Source organism: Salvelinus alpinus, chromosome 38 (assembly GCF_045679555.1).
Source record: "Salvelinus alpinus chromosome 38, SLU_Salpinus.1, whole genome shotgun sequence".
In the NCBI taxonomy this organism is placed as follows: domain Eukaryota; kingdom Metazoa; phylum Chordata; class Actinopteri; order Salmoniformes; family Salmonidae; genus Salvelinus; species Salvelinus alpinus.
Window position 1 is genome coordinate 5,634,492 of NC_092123.1, and position 17,582 is coordinate 5,652,073.

General features: G+C 43.9%; 1 protein-coding gene and 1 long non-coding RNA gene across 3 annotated transcripts in view; one reads left to right on the forward strand and one right to left on the reverse strand.

The window, feature by feature from the left end:
• LOC139566448 (nck-associated protein 5-like) overlaps window positions 1-14,364 on the reverse strand; it is a 166,438-nt gene extending 152,074 nt beyond the window's left edge. Inside the window, exons 1-2 of one of the 2 annotated variants that reach the window (XM_071387624.1) lie at window positions 14,089-14,343; window positions 12,410-12,518 (exon numbers count right to left, since the gene is read on the reverse strand). In XM_071387624.1, the coding sequence (XP_071243725.1) occupies window positions 12,410-12,472 (63 nt within the window). In that variant the 5' untranslated portion in view covers window positions 12,473-12,518; window positions 14,089-14,343. Of the gene's footprint in view, window positions 1-12,409; window positions 12,519-14,088 lie in introns of both variants that reach the window. The other variant, XM_071387627.1, reaches the window with a different exon arrangement.
• Window positions 1,600-14,087, forward strand: LOC139566449 (uncharacterized). The gene is made up of 4 exons (XR_011673105.1): window positions 1,600-1,748; window positions 2,444-2,524; window positions 12,951-13,084; window positions 13,502-14,087. It is a non-coding gene; the product is annotated as an uncharacterized lncRNA (long non-coding RNA).
• Window positions 14,365-17,582: the final 3,218 nt, after the last annotated feature.

The following is a 17,582-nucleotide window of genomic DNA, read 5'->3' on the forward strand; positions in this document are numbered from 1 at the left end:
GTCCAGGCTGGTCACAAGAAAGAGCTGTCGATTTCGTTTGAAAAGGTCCTGAGGACATCGATTGTCAGGTTTGTGTGTGAGCAAGGACATCCAACACATCAACCGACTAGCCCTCCTGAAACCCCCAGACCCTCTCCTCTTATCTCTCAGCTCTCTGCCGCTCCATCTGTCTACTGAGCAGTGGCTTCTCCTGTGTGTTTACAGCAGCAGGAGGTTGAAATGAGCATCGTGAGGCGAGGAGAGCTGAGTGGCAGAGCAAGAGAGCCACGACCAATGTAAGGGCTCACTGACATTCGTCCCCGGAATATTTTCTCCTGGTCAGTCAGAACTACAGTCAGTCTCACAGTTAAGCAGTGCAAATGGAAAGGTACAAATAAAAACCTACTGACACTCACTGCAGCGCACAGAGAGAGTAGAGAGGAAGTCTCAGTCGAGCAATGACAATTCTGGTGGCCACATATATTTACAAATCAAATCAAATCAAATCAAAATGTATTTGTCACATACACATGGTTAGCAGATGTTAATGCGAGTGTAGCGAAATGCTTGTGCTTCTAGTTCCGACAATGCAGTAATAACCAACAAGTAATCTAACCTAACAATTCCACAATTCTACAGTAGCAATTTCTATGAATATGTGCATGTAGTGCTTTATGATACCTCATAAGGCATGATAAATGCACTTATAATTAGGGCCGGGATGATACCAGTATGCCAATATTTCTTCCTTGTCAAAATTAAAAACACGAAGCAGCCCAAACTCTTCCGTCTTTTAAAAACCCGCTGTATGTCAAATATTGTGAGCTATAGCTAGAAAAATAAATCAATGTGACTTTGTATGATGACATAATGTTGTCTGTTTACAATATTAGCTCTGTTTTCCTAAAGAAGTTAAATCCACTTTGTGTTTTGTTTCCTTCCCACGATACTAATGAATATCGCAATACTGGGATTATCGCAGTCCAACTTATAATGAGGTGAGGTTATTCACGTATCACCACAGTAAAATATACAGGTTTTTAAGTGTAGATAGTATCATTAGATCTAAGGACAATCAGAAGATGGCATAATTTGACATATTCACAAACTACATTGATTTCCTTCGGTTTGCAAAATGCAGGTCATTTCACAGATTTTCCAGAAATCCCAGTTGGAAGATTTCTGTATTTAGCAGGATATTCAGGAATCCCCCCAACTGAGATTTCTGTATTTAGCAGGAGATCCAGGAATCCCCCCAACTGAGATTTCTGTATTTAGCAGGAGATCCAGGAATCCCCCCAACTGAGATTTCTGTATTTAGCAGGAGATCCAGGAATCCCCTCAACTGAGATTTCTGTATTTAGCAGGAGATCCAGGAATCCCCCCAACTGAGATTTCTGTATTTAGCAGGAGATCCAGGAATCCCCCCAACTGAGATTTCTGTATTTAGCAGGAGATCCAGGAATCCCCTCAACTGAGATTTCTGTATTTAGCAGGAGATCCAGGAATCCCCCCAACTGAGATTTCTGTATTTAGCAGGAGATCCAGGAATCCCCCCAACTGAGATTTCTGTATTTAGCAGGAGATCCAGGAATCCCCCCAACTGAGATTTCTGGAAAACTTGAGAATTTGTCATTTTTTTTATCCCTATTTCAAATAGACAAAAGCAATCAAGATGTTCTGTAACACTAACCTATTTTTCACAGATTGTCTTCCAGAAAAGTCAAAGGAAGAGAGTTGAGTCCCACCTCCAGGTCCCAGTCCTCTAGGTATTACAGTGAGTGGAAGATGACATTACAGCTCACACTAAAGATTACAAACATGTCACATCAGGTTCCTGGGCAAACCACTTGGAGTAGAGTGAAGTTAACCCTAGATACTGATCTTGAGTCAGTTTTGCATTTCCCCCACAAATGGTTAAGGTTAGGATCGGAGGAGGGGAAACTGATCCTACTAGATCTGTACTTAGGGGAAACTTCACCCCGGAGCCAAGCCTCTTAGAGGCATTTATGACAGACTGTCCCTGCTGTTGTTGAGCAGGTTAGGGTGTGCTCTGTTGTAATTGTAAATCAAAGGGCCTGTCGTATCCGGAAATCCAACCTAGGTGACTAATCGTTTTCTCAGTGTTGATGACGCATAATTAATCACACATAGTCTACATTTCGTTGGATTGCATCACAGCTTTAGTCACCTTTCAATTATGTAATCAATTGCATAAACTACTTCAACTTTGACAATTCAGTTTCTTACAATAAGCTTCAAGTAAATTAATTGAAAGGAATATTGGTAGTCCGTCAACAGGATGAGACACCTGTATATTGAATTTACAATACAATTGTACGATGATGCCAAAATACATGCACATTTGTTCTACTCCTATTGCTCAATAACCATTATAACTTTTTTTGTAAAAATTCCTATATTGTTCAATGACCAACCTAACTTTTTTTATTTTCTTTACAAGGGGTCGCCAGGTGCATGGAAGTTCTACTCATCTTCTCTGGGACACCTGGAAGCGTCTCACACTACAGGCCAAACCAGTAAGGTATGTCGAACAGACATGACACTGTTTCCACATTCACACCCTAATAGCTTTCACAATATTCTGTACTCAAACAATGGCCCCTCAAATTCTTCTCCGATGTCTACCACATCAGTTAAAACCAAAATCATTCTAACAATATAATATAAACAGTATCTGTCAAACTAAACCAAACGAAGACTGGTTTCTTCAGTGTTTTCAAGTGGCTTTTGCATTTATTTACTCAGTAGTCGGGCTAATGTTGGAAAATGTAAATATTTCCTGGACTGAGGGGAAATTATTTATGGAAAGTAGATCCTTCCAGAACTTGTGCTATGCACCAAGCCAGGGTGTATTTAAACAGTCGTCTTCTCGTAAAATATGAAACCCCTCTAGGGATTTGTAGAAAGGGAATTACCTCACGGTGTTCTTCAGAAATGTATACATTTTTAAACGTAGATTTAGAAAGACCATCGCATGCTCAGCCTGGGCAACTTCCTGCATGCAGAAATCAAAACAAAAAAAATAATATCTGACAATTTGAGCCCTCCCTTGAGGCATACACATATTGGATGGAGGGTAATAGTGGCAGTCTTGACAGATTGATGTTGATGCCCTGCTGTGCATGATGATGAAATATCCCTGACTCTACCTTTAAATCTTCTACGATCAATAAATCAATCAGTCTATCCACCAATAAGCCAGTCCATCCAAATCTCCAGATGGGGTGTGGTGAATGAATCCCGAACATTGGGGACTGAGAGAGTTCACAGACCACAGACTACAGGTCATAACTTGGTTTGGAGACTGATAAGGATGTGATCACACCTATTCACCCTCACACCCACCCAGCCGGTCTCCCTCTCTGTTGCCCTTCCCTAGTTCAGTGTTCCTGGGCAGGGCAGTCTGGCCTCCCTCGATCCCTGCTAGTCCCAGCTGCATGTTGAAAGGGTGGGCATCCCCTCTTCCCCTCACTGACAGATGCAGTGTGGAGGCCCCTCCACCCTTCACCCCTCCCCCAAGGCCCAGGCTCTAATCCGCCACATTCAATCCTGTTAGCTGCCCCTCTGCCAATCTCTGCCTCATTCACTCCCAGGCCCCTGAACCACACTCTGCCAATAAGCCCTGATCTTGGATCAGTGATCCACAGTTCCACACACCATAATAATAATAAACCCCCAAAGACACAGCACTGCCAGTTCCATGTGGGCGTGGTTAACAGCTACGGACAAAACACATGCATCGATGTCGACTGCCAGGATGGACCACTTCCTAGTAGGACAATGACTATCTGCACGTTTGGCTTTTAACACAGGGAATCACAAGAAGAGGATTGACACGTTTCTGAACTATTGTGTCTACCAGTTAGTTGACTGGGGTAGTTCATTGTTTTACGTTGACGTGGTGCACTGAGATTTAAAAAAAAATCGCCATAGAAATATAATTACTAGTCACTCTATTTCTATTTCTATCCTATTGCCGTGTCATCGTCTTCAGCTGTCCATTGGACATACAATGGGCCTGAATCTGAAGTCATTGATTATAGTAGAGCAGGTTCTTTCAGCCTGTGGTTAAACCTGAAGATAGTCCCTCTGGCCTTTAAAACAAATAGCTGTGAACTGTCCCCTGGGCTCTTGGCTCTTTCAGGAAGACTGACACAGAGAATAGATGTGTGTGTGTGTGTGTGTGTGTGTGTGTGTGTGTGTGTGTGTGTGTGTGTGTGTGTGTGTGTGTGTGTGTGTGTGTGTGTGTGTGTGTGTGTGTGTGTGTGTGTGTGTGTGTGTGTGTGTGTGTGTGTGTGTGTGTGTGTGTGTGTGTGTGTGTGTGCGCACGGTGTTGTGTGCACCAATGTTTGAATATGCACGCGGCCACGGCAACCACTTTCATCTAGGGCATGATGGGTAAAGAAGAGAAAGTCCCCTAATTGGAGGCCCTCTTGACTCAACAGGTTAACAAAGGCCCATCTTATAGGATGGGGGGGGGGGACTGATGTTCAATTACACATGCTGGGCTCTTTTTTTCCTCGGTACTGTAGCTTCGAAGCTACCGAGGAGAGGACAAACTCAGTGTCCTCTTTACAAAGATGTAACTTCTCTTCTCCAACGGCCCAAATTCCAACCAACTCTAGTGGTTGACCTACAGAGACTGAGAGGCCTATTTTGTTCCTTTGAATGCATCTTGTCTTTGTGTCACGAATACCACCGAAGGTGGCTCCCCTTCCTGTTCGGGTGGCGCTCGGCGGTCGTCGTCGCCGGTCTACTAGCTGCCACCGATCCCTTTTTCCTTTTCGTTTGTTTTTGTCTAATTGTTTTCACCTGTTCCTTGTTGGGGTTTTGGGATGGGTGTTATTTAAGTTCGTTTAGCCCGCTGGTGTTTGTGCGGGCTTGTTGTTATTTTGACCTATGTGGTGTTTGTGTTCTTTTGGGTTTTCGCTGTCCGTTTTTTTTTAGTAACTATGGTTTTGGGTTTGTTGCACCTGTGTTTTGGGCTTCACCCATGTTTTTAACTGGTTACTAGCCGAAAGGACATTAAAGCGTTTTTCCCGTCTACCTTCTGCTCTCTGCGTCTGACTCCACACCCATTACTCTCCAGACGTTACACTTTGATTTCGCCGACATAATAACCGATAGCCTCATGGATGGTTAAATAAGAGGTTTGACAGCGACAGAACTCTACATTTAGTGGAGAAATAGTGATTTTCAGGATCATTACTGAAGCATATGTAACACAGATAACTTACGACACGGGTCAGAGACTTCAGCAAACATCAGAACACAGCAGCAGGAGAGAAAGAGAGAGAGAGAGAGAGAGAGAGAGAGAAAGGGAGAGAGGAGAAAAAGAAAGGGAGAAAAAGAGAGTTCTCCTGCCTAGCAGAACATAAACAGGTAAACTGAAATGTTTTCCTCATCATCTACCGGAGCGAACGCAAAAACATGACTGTTACGGCTCATGGATTGCTTGCCTATTTATTAGAGATCATTTACCAGAAACGCAAGCAACAAATAGCAGGCCAGGGTTCTCCACAAACCTACAGTATACAGTCACATGTGGCTCTTACAATTAGTTAAAGTGGAATGCTTTAGTGAAGAGCAATGCCACTCATTGCTTTGTCTACTGTAACTGTATCCAGATGTCCTCTTTGTATGGGCTAATCAACTTGAAAATCGTGAGATATAGTATGATGTCTCAAACGCCCAACAAGGTACCGTTCCCTAGAACGATTTCATTATACCATGTTTTCCCAGACATGTTGTGAGTAGGAAATACTATCTAATATGTGTATTAAATACCTAATAGATGTTATACAGAATGTGATTAACAAGTCCATATGGAATTCATAATTGCAGGAAATAAAACCAGAGGAAAGTTTCATTATGTCTCAGGGGCTAGACGAATCTCATTAAGGTCGGAAAACTAGACGAGTGGCCAGTAGCACCATCAAAACGACCTCGGTAGGGATTAAACCGGTTTTATGAGCAAACAGGAGGCCGAGCGCCCGACTACTCTTACCCACAGGATAAGGTGATTATGGGGGATACCACTTGGTTGGAACTCAGCTCTGGGGAATCGTGATCCAACATCCAAGGCTGTAATCCTTTGTCTCTAGCCCCATGAGAGCCAACTCCACCAAGGCAGTTCCCATGAGACTAGAGGTTGGGGGTAAACTTCTTTAAAACCCTTTAGCTCTCAGCCAGAGTAAGAGCCAGAGTGGCCCCTCGTTCTGCCTGGTTCCCACACTACACAGATACTCCTGTGGGTCGTGCCAGGTATGAGCGGTATGTCCCTGCCACTAAGAGAGGCTTTCATGGAGAAAGAGGCTGGGAGGTTGGTGCACCCCTTCTGGGAGAAGTTCATTTGAAACACACACGGGGGGAGAGAAGTGAACCCTGATCACTTCTCTCCATCATGACTATTTGACACATGTCATAGTAACCCTAAGCCACCTTCAAACAGTGTGTGGACTGTGGAGACATCCCCTTTAGATTTATACATGCTGTTATACCATAGTCTAGCGTGAGAACTGGCCTCTGACCACAGTGGATTTCGGCACTGGATTTCTACACTGTTATAACTCTCAGTTACACACAGTCGTTTGAGCCATAAGATGGGGTATCAAACTACCCCATTGGATTGAATAGTAATGTAAGAGCACAATCCCCTTAACAAGCATGTCTACCCCAGTACACAGTAGTTGCTACCCAGCTCCATGTTTTATGTATATGTCTCTACTTGGCATTGTGGTACCTGACTGTAATATGGCTATGGTGAAAAAAATAGGCTTTACCCACCAGACTCCATGCTGGCTTATCTTCCAATTCATTTGCACTTAATTGACGCATAAACCAAACTAATTTGTCTGTTTTGGAGATATGTTCCCTTTTCTGGCTTGTTTTATTGCTCTGTCTCCAGCCAATGTGGAGTAGGCCTATGAAACAACACGTAGGCTCTGGATAACAACAACGGAACTAAACGAGCACATCAAATATATTATATGAGGAAAGGCTACCCAGAACCAGGAGCCTGACAGCTACCCAGAAACCAGACGTGGGTTCGGATAGTATTTGTTACCTTTCAAATACGTCATCTGCGCTTGACTGAGCTTGCCTGGTGCACATGGAACCAATGGAATAGTACCAAAAGTGCAAGGTGCAAACCCTGCTCAAATGGCACTCCACAAAGGCTCAATCAAACATTCAAGGAAAACAAATACTATGTCAACCCAGCTCTGCCCAGAAATACAACACAGAGACAAACAGTAAAGTACTCCCACATACTGTTTATTCAGCAACAATTCACAGCTAACCAGTGAGCGTTTAATCAGTAACGTGAAACACTTGACTATTAACCCTCCAGGTGGAGTATTTTCAATTTTCTTTTTTGTCAATTATCTCTAAGCATGAATGCACAGCTGCACGGATAAAATGCAATATTGGAAGGAAATAGGGAGAGGTTGCAGAAATAACGGTATTCTGAGCCGCTTACTCACTTCAGGGTGTGTTGATGCGTTTGACCTTATGATGTATTGTGTTGTTTCATGTCTGATTTATAAACACACCCATTCTCTTGATACCTCCTGATACATCATCGTACGCCATGTGCCTGATGTCACAGATGGAAAGACAGTTGCAAAATGCTGATACATTTCCCGAAATCCCAGTTTGCATCCCAACTAGGCTTTCTGCAAGACAGGGAATTTCACAAATGGAAACCCACCCCATAGCTTTGAAGGGCCAGTCTGCAGTTCAAACAACAATAACAAAGCGGTCACCCTAACCTCATGAGACAGGTACATGTATAAGTTATTTCAAATGGATGTACCAATCGCAGATTGCCCATTTAATAATTGTAGGTCTGGCCTCATCCATGGTGCATGCATGGCTAACATGTACTAACATGTACTAACATGTACTAACATGTACTATGAGAAGTGACAGGGCATGAGGACTCTGATGGGGCTGTGGGCAGGCAGAGGCAGCAGACACACAGGGGCATCATTCAGATACAATATACTGCATCACTGCATAATTGCATGACTAAGAGCAGGCAGACTTTTAAATGATAAAAATACATATAGACAGAGAATCCACCCAGCAACACAGATCTCTTATGTAATGTAAGGCAGAAAGTGCCCTAGTTAGGCTACAGCTCGCCCTACGCCCTTCCTTTAGAGACATAACCACCATGCATGGGGTTATTAAATGGTTAAACCCAAATGACTTCCTGTATAAAGTCTATTGGAGTTAATTGGATCAATAAAGCCAGATATCTTCTTTCATGTGTACAGTAGATACTATTCAACTGGACAGTAGTGAATCTTAATACCAGCAGATTAACTTAACCAACACTATCCTCCAATTACATGTTGCTTATGAACAGAATTGCATAATACGTACGTCACATATGTCATTTGTAATATTGTAAAGATTCAGTCCATACCTTTCAAACAGCTTTGACCCAGAATGGTCCATGTGTCTATTGGCTATTTCCCCAAACACAAGCTTCATTGTGGAGGAAACATATGTCGAGTCACTACCATCTCTCAATATATCCTATAAAACACCCAAAACAGAGATGGATGCCTCTTTTTGTGAGCCAGGGGTCATGTAATCCATCCAGTGAAGAATAGATGAGGTAAATATTTAGCCACAGCTCCTCTGTAGACAGGTAACATATGGTGTTTTGACTCTAGAAGGTTTTGAAATGTGTCTTGGTTGAGAAGTTTGGCCTACTGGCCTTACACAGCTGATGTGTGTGTCTTGTGCAGGAACTCCAAGGTAATGCTTTAAATGTATACATATCTCAATCAACAGTGAGAAAAACAAGAAGTGCTTCAATGGAACTTCTAACTAAATATAATTTCACGAAATGGAAACCTTTAGACGTGTTATTATCTTAACAAAACCTTATTGGTAACAGCAAAAATACCAACGGCAAACATGTTAACAAACATTGTCAAAATACTTTGTACATCCCAACAAAGGGACCAGACAAAGAGAATGCTTTCAAATCTACTGGCGGACAATGTGTTGAACAATTACACAAAATGCCTGTATTCATAGATACCCATTGTCTAACCAGTGACCAGGTACATTCAGATTCGAGCTGGAAACTGGAACAAGAATGCTGGGCCTGTCGCCAGACGGAATGTCAGAAATGGCCTTTCTTGTTTTCGCAGATGCCTGGGAAAATAAATGTATCGGGAAGCTCATATCCTCTCAGGAAAGGGAGTGTTTACAGGCTTTAGTGAGTTTCTCTGCCAGGGCCACGAGGGCTCTGGAACCCTAGCTGGGATCCTCCACATCCCTGCTCACCAGGGCAGGCCAGAGCCAGACATGTCCCACCATAGTGCCCCCGTCCCTGGGTAACGACTCAGCCCGCTGCCCCCATTCCGCCACTAGCTCCACGTTAGCCCTCTACTAACGCTACAGGGCTCCTTCTGCTCCTCTCCTAGGGCAACGGAACAACATTCTGCCCCTATATACTCCAGCTGGTATAAGAACTGTCGGTAACACTTTCTATGTCACCAATATCTATAATGCATTACAAACCCTCACAATGAGTCGTAATGCAGCGACAATTTTGAGACGTACACACATAATAACTCATAATGCTCTATAGACAACATATGTTAGTGTTACGGAAATGTCTGGGAACTAGCACGGTAGATGACGCGATTGTGCCTATAAGTCTACAAGTCTAATAGTCATAATATGATTCATGTGTCCACTATAAAACAGCCGCATCTAGCTCAAGCTGTCCCTTGAGAGAGAAAGAGACAGGGCATGCATGACTAAATGAACAGACAAATATTGTTGAATGGTACAGCGTATGGTTAATATGGCCCAGTATCAGCCTAGACAGTGAACCAGTCCAACACGTGTCTAATGAAAGCAATAAACACCATATCACCAAATCTTCAAACGGTAATTGCACTGCCTGTTATCACATAGGGTGTCATAAACAAGTCGCAATAATCAGGCACGTGATAGTCCTTCTGAAGTGCTTTGAGGGTATGATCATATCATGGTGAAGGAAAGTGAACCAGTTTTCAGTATAATTTCATGACCACCATTTATTCAACATCTTAGATGTGAATTAGAGACTTTTTGATTTCATTCTCTTATGAAAATGACTTAAAACCAATAATTTCTGCGTCGCATATTTCTGATAGACATAAACCTCATTCCCACTAGGGAGGGTGTCCAATCAAAAATGCATATTTTGACCAATGGGTACAATGTGTGAATTGCGTAGATACTCCTCGGAGAACACCAATGGTCCAACCCTCATGTCTCTATCGTAATCCCTTCAAAAGTTATTGGCGTTTTTACCCTTGTAGGATGGCCAAGATTAAGGGTAGCTAAATCAATGGAGGCCAGAGAATAAAAGTGCCGAAAAAATCTGCAAAATAGCAGTACGTCAGCTAGGCTGGATGCTGTTAGAGAATTAAGGCAAACTGACAGGCTCACCGTTGAGCTCTCCTGTTTCTTCTTGAATCCGAAGGACATAAAACAATATAGGAGGTAAGATAGATATCATTTTTGAGACATGACATGTAGTATTTTCATATTTTAGTATATGGCTTTTCATATTAATGGGAAATTCCTGTTCTTTTTTGAAGATTTCTCAGAAAAACAAGCGTATCTCTGTGAAATGTCAACAGAGCACTGAGCACACCGCACGCTTTAATCTTCAACGCCTTTTACATTTAATTCAGCTCGTGTCATGAACCAACTCTGCAGAAGACCACCACAACATGTTGCTGTGAGAAGCGACACCGCTCTGACAACAGAGTTTTGCTGCTTATTGTCGGATGTATCCGACATTTTGAATATAATGTTAATGATATATTAAAGAAAGACCTGACTGACTGATTCAGAACATGAAGAATATCGTGGTCAAATGTATTTTATAACATAAGGAAGTGAAATTTCATAACCAACTCTGGGCAGAGTGGGTGGACACCCTACACTAGGGCTAAACCAAGCCAAGCTAGGGCAGGTTGTACTGTGCTGGCCTGGTTAAACATCCACCATAGTTGCTGGAACCATGCTGGAAAGAACAATGTGAAAACAAAAAAAGGTGTTAATCGAGACCTACCACCACAGAGACGTGCTTGTACTTGTCATTCCAAAGGAGCACTTAATACCGGGTTCACCTTGAGTTAACCCTGACAAAAATAAGCTTCCACTCTCCAGTCTTGTGTGTCGCTCGAGACACCGGGGGACAGATAAGCCTGTCAATCACGTCGACACAAACACAGCCAGAGGAGGCTGCTTTTTCTCAAACCGTCTGACAGGGTATGTTTAGTGTACCAGACTTGGGTTCAAAGCCAAATAGTAGCTGTTTTGTTTTAAAATCTTTAGATGCACTTGATTGAGTTAACCTCAATGGGACCAATGGAGTAGTCCCAAAAGTGCAACTGCAAATCCCACCCATCTGGCACTCTGAACGCAGGTCTGGTTTGTACTTTTCTCTGATCTGTGTGAGCTGTAGTGAAGGAGAGAGAAAGAGACAGATACACAGAGGCACAGAGAGAGACGGAGACACAGAGAGAAATGGAGACACAAAGAGAGATGGAGATAGAGAGAGGCAGATACACAGAGAGGGATGGAGACACAGAGAGTGACAGACACAGAGACACAGAGAGACAGAGACACAGAAAGAGACATAGAGAGAGGGAGACACAAAGAGAGACAGAGACAGAGACAGAGAGAGACAGAGACACAAAGGGACATAGAGAGAGAGACACAGACAGAGAGAGACAGAGACACATAAAGGGACATAGAGAGAGAGACACAGAGAGAGAGACACACATAAAGTGACATAGAGAGAGAGACACAGACAGAGACAGAGATCTGTACCCCCGCACATTGACTCAGTACCGGTACCCCCTGTATATAGCCTCGTTATTCTTATTTTATTGTGTTATATATATACTGTATATATATATATTATTTAATTTGTTTTTACTTTCGTTTATTTAGTAAATATTTATATTTCGTAAAACTCTATTTCTTGAACTGCATTGTTGGTTAAGGCCTTGTAAGTAAGCATTTCACAGTAAGGTCCACATCTGTTGTATTCGGCGCATGTGACAAATAACATTTCATTTGATTTGACACAGAGCGAGACAGAGAGAGAGAGACAGACAGAGAGAGAGAGACACACAGAGAGAGAGAGAGAGAGAGAGAGAGAGAGAGAGAGAGAGAGAGAGAGAGAGAGAGAGAGAGAGAGAGAGAGAGAGAGAGAGAGAGAGAGAGAGAGAGAGACAGAGAGAGAGAGACAGACAGAGGGAGAGAGAGAGAGAGCGAGACACAGAGAGCGAGGCACAGAGAGAGAGAAAGAATGAGACAGACACAGAGAGAGACAGACACAGAGAGAGAGGTGCTTTCCCCTTTGACTTACCACTAAGCTGCTGTCCAGCGACAGTCTCTTCAGCTGCTCCCTCCTCTCCAGGTGTCTGTTCATGGTCCTCCTCTTCCGCTGCAGCCCGCCGCCACGGCCCTGGGAGCCACTGTGGGAGGGGAGGGAGAAGCCAAAGATCACTCTTTTGTACAGGAGAGACACTACCCTTGGTCCTCCCAGTTGGCTGCTGGCTACATCAGTAGTGAGGCTGTAGTACGTTAGTAGAGATCAGAGTCCATGTTATATTTTGCGTCTTTGAAGCTGAGAAGGCGGCACCGCCACGCTCCCTCTCTCTCTCCTTCTCTCTCTACCTCACCCTTTCTATCTCTCCCTCCTCTTTCCTGGCTGCCCGCCCTATCTCTCGCTTTTTCCTTACCGCTTCTCTCGCTCTGTTATTGTTGTGCTGCCCGCCTGCACGCTCTGCTAACCTGATAGCAACCGGAAGTGTTGGAGAGAGGGAGCTCCTCACTCCACTGATCATCCCTGAGTTTATATGTTTTCTGTCCCCCTCCCTCCCTTCTCCTACTCCATGTTTTCATAGGCTTCTCCAAACAGAGCTGGGAACCAGCGCGACCGAGCCAATGGAGGCTAAGGGAGAAGATAAACACTTCACTTCACGCATACTACTCCTCTACAAAGAGCAGGCTCTGTGCCTCCGCTCAGCCCTGCCACAGAGTAAGCACACAACCTCCTCATCAGTGAAGCGCCCGGGTCAAAGGTCGCATAGTGACTGCCAAGGGTCAGGGACCTTCTGTCATGACCGCTGTATAGTATAGGATTCTGTGTGTGTGTGTGTGTGTGTGTGTGTGTGTGTGTGTGTGTGTGTGTGTGTGTGTGTGTGTGTGTGTGTGTGTGTGTGTGTGTGTGTGTGTGTGTGTGTGTGTGTGTGTGTGTGTGTGTGTGTGTGTGTGTGTGTGTGTGTGTGTGTGTGTAATTATGGTATGTTACGTATTCTAGGAGTCACTTCAAAAGAGAAAATCTCTCTTTTGATTCAACAGCAAATTACACTTGAGTCTGTATAAATAGCTTTGGGTACTGACTACAATTCATCTCTTTTAATGCTGAATTATTCCATGTTTACTTGCCTTGCAGACTGTCTTGTAACCACATCCCCCTGGTCCCAAGGCCCTCTGTCTCTGGCTTGTCTGTTCCACCCTGTCTGAGACTTCAATGGCTTGACTACACCTGTCAGTCAGTATGCTACTGACATCAGAATGCTACGCTACATCCACTGTCAATCTCTCACATCCAAAAGTGACATCTAAACGGGGAAGGAAGGGGCTTGGTCAACGACAGGACAGGACGTCATGCAGGCTTACTCTGGTTGTGCCACCACCACAGACGGTTCCTGTGTCACGTTCTGACCTTTATTTTCCTTTGTTTTGTCTTTATTTAGTATGGTCAGGGCGTGAGTTGAGGTGGGAAGTCTATGTGTGATTTTCTATGTTGGGGTTTTGAGTTCGGCCTGATATGGTTCTCAATCAGAGGCAGCTGTCAATCGTTGTCCCTGATTGAGAATCATACTTAGGTAGCCTGGGTTTCACTTTTGGTTTGTGGGTGTTTGTGTCCGTGTCAGTGTTTGTCGCCACACGGTACTGTTTCGGTTTCGTTCGTTTCACGTTGTTTTGTATTTTGTAGTGTTCAGTTTATGTCTTTAAATAAACATTATGGACACTTACCACGCTGCATATTGGTCCTCCGATCCTTCTCGCTTCTCCTCGTCAGAAGAGGAGGACGACAGCCGTTACATCCTGTTCTTCTTCATTTCTCCCTGATGATCCTACATTCAGTAGTTTTGAAGTCAATCAAACCTGGGTTCAAATACTATTTGAAATCATTTCAAATACTTCAGCTGGATTCCATTGAGCTTGCCTGGAGCAATGGAACCAATAGAATTGTCACAAAACTACAAAACCTGCCCCGTCTGGCAGGCTAAAACCAATGCCCAAAGTAGCTGAAATTATTCAAATAGTATTTGAACCCAGGTCTGATTCCTGTGTGCCAGGACATTACGTTCAGCTGTAACTCTCATTCCATGTTAAGATTACATTTCAGTTAGTGCCTTCTCTCTAAAGATTAGACTGGATGTAAAGCCCCCACGCTTCCTGCGGACGCCCAGATAGGGATTGTGGGTAATCGAGAGCAAATGATTCAAATGGATTAACGTTTGAACTTGACTGCCCTGGCTCGAAAAACGTAATAGATTAACCAGTCAAATGCAATGACACCGTTTCGCTTGAAGGTAGGGGAGGGGAGTCCGGGAAAATAGAACCAGAGAATACGTTTACGCTGAGCGGTGAGAGCCTCTAATGGAGCCGTTCAGCTTATGCCCAGTCTTCATTGAAATGAACAGGGGCATTTCACACTCTGCAAAAGTTACGCTGCTAGTGTAGCAGGTGTGTAAGGTTGTATAGAAACAGGTGGTTGGTAGGAGGTTGTAAAGCTTAACCAAACACATTTGGAGTCAGATATGAGAATGGGGAAGGCAGGGAAACGTGATGACGTACAATGACAAAACCAATGGTTGAATAAAGCAAATGACTCTCGATCTTGGATGAACAGCTTCTGACATGGTCAAGTTCAGAGAAATATGTGCAACTGGCCAAAAGCAAAATGAGAGAAAATGCACGAGGCAGGAAGTATGTTTGTAGACCAGTGTCCTACATCCCCAGCCGAACATTGAAAATACTACAATAACACGTGTCTATGTAAATGTGTCGCGTGATATTTTACAAAGACTTCAGATTCAAATGTCCGTGGTAACGTCAATGAAAAGGCCAAGCGGTTGGAAATCAGGGATATTATTTCATACAATTACAATGCCAAGGGTCGTGGGTTCGATTCCCGCTAGGGCCACCCATATATAAAAGGTATGCATGCAAGACTGTAAGTCGCTTTGGATAAAAGGGCCTGCTAAATGGCATTTATTATTATTATTATATTAAAATCGTATGTAACAGAGGTGGTGCAGTGAACATACACTTGTGTAATGAGTAACCTTTTTGTCGTGATTAGCACATTTGGGATAGTCCTGAAGAATTGGTTATAGACTTCAGCTCAGAGGGCTAACACAGTCCTGAGACCAAGGATTGATACCCAGTCTATCCCATATGCTGTAGAAGCTGATGGAGTCTCACCAGTCTGTTTGTTGGTCAAGGGAACTCAGCAGCATAAATAGGCCATAGAATACTAGGAACAGATTACGTCTGTGATGATCTCTGGCCCACGCTATCATCACGAAATACAATACCACAGGGAACTCCCTATCCTCATCTCCTTATCTCCTCACACACAACAGCCCCTCCTTTCTCCAAATGATTTACACCAAACCTAATTACCACTATGTAAAACCAGTCTTCTGTTGGGGGCGGCACAGAGACAACAAAGAAAGACACACGTCTATGGCCATATTACACGCTCGTCCCAGCCAGTAAGACAGTAAGTCAGCCAGCCAGCAAGTCAGCCGGGTGGAATGGATGCAATCAAAGATCCATGGACAATCCTGACATCTGGGAGTCTTTGTGTACACCCCTAATTAGATGCCAGGGTAGAGGTGGAGGCGGCTCTGAGGGTTATGGAGGGGGAAACCACTCTTTTTAACATCTGCTGAGGGAGAAACTAGGGAGAGGGGGTACATTTGGGGTTGCACAGGGGTGGACTAGAGAGGTGAGAGGGAGGGAGGGCTGGCTGACTGAGGATAATGAGAAAAGAAAATAGCATTATGATCACTTATATACAATTGTAATGAGGTATACATCACTTAAATGACATATGCACTGCGATAGGTTATTGTTCTGTGGATGCACTGATCCATCAACAGATGTAGGATCTTAATTTTATGATTATTTTGTTGCTGAGAATTTTCCTTCACAGCAGGAAATGCAAACTTGTAATGTATTCAAAGTTAAAAAAGGCTTCCAAGGTGGCGTAGTGGTCTAAGGCCCTGAATCGCAGTGCTAGCTGTGCCACCAGAGATTCTGGGTTCGAGCCCAGGCTCTGTCGCAGCCGGCCACGACCGGGAGGCCCATGGGGCGGCGCACAATTGGCCCAGCGTCGTCCAGGTTAGGGAGGGTTTGGCCGGCAGGGATATCCTTGTCTCATTGTGCACTAGCGACTCCTGTGGTGGGCCGGGCGCAGTGCACGCTGACCAGGTTGCCAGGTGTATGGTGTTTCCTCTGATGGCTGGCTTCCGGGTTGGAAGAAGCAGTGCGGCTTGGTTGGGTAAGAAGGCCAGCATCCCAAGGTCACTGTTGACGTTGAGACTGGTGTTTTGCAGGTACTATTTAATGAAGCTGCCAGTTGAGGACTTGTGAGGCGTCTGTTTCTCAAACTAGACACTAATGTACTTGTGCACAGGGGGCCTCCCACTCCTCTTTCTATTCTGGTTAGAGCCAGTTTGCGCTGTTCTGTGAAGGGAGTAGTATACAGCATTGTACGAGATCTTCAGTTTCTTTGCCAATTTCTTGCATGGAATAGCCTTAATTTCTCAGAACAAGAATAGACTGACGAGTTTCAGAAGAAAGTTCTTTGTTTCTGGCCATTTTGAGCCTGATGACTCACAAGTGTGTGTCAGAGACAGCGCTGCCCTTTGTACCCATACAGTTAAACATTCACCCACTCTTATTCCCATTTCTCCACTAAGCAAAGAACCGTACACCAATAAGGGCGCTTTATAGAGGGATAGATCAAACAGAGATATCAATTGGTTGTTGTCGCTTGAACTTTAAACCTCAAACTATTTCTATTGGAGGAACAAACGTTTTGATTACACCCACAATCACCATTACATTTTGCCATTTCCTCTGAGCTGAATACAAGTGAACGTCTGATAAATGTTTGGTGTTGTGTGTTTCCAGTTGAACATTATTGGTCATAACACATCACGGAACACAATGACCAAACACCATCTGGTCTCTCAGTGCCATGTAAATTCTCAGAGAGAATGATCCCAGACATGCGTTCTGTTGCATGAGTTTTCAATTAGCACTTTCACCTATCACATAATGCAATGAACACAAGAGGAAAATGGACTCTCAAGTCGAACGAAAAACCCAATTGGCGAGGTAGTACGTGTGTCCCAAATAGCACTATATAGGGAATATGGTGCCTTTTTGGACGCAGCCTGGATCAAAAAGAGCTTGCCAGGAAGTGTCAGTCAGCCTGGGATGGATAG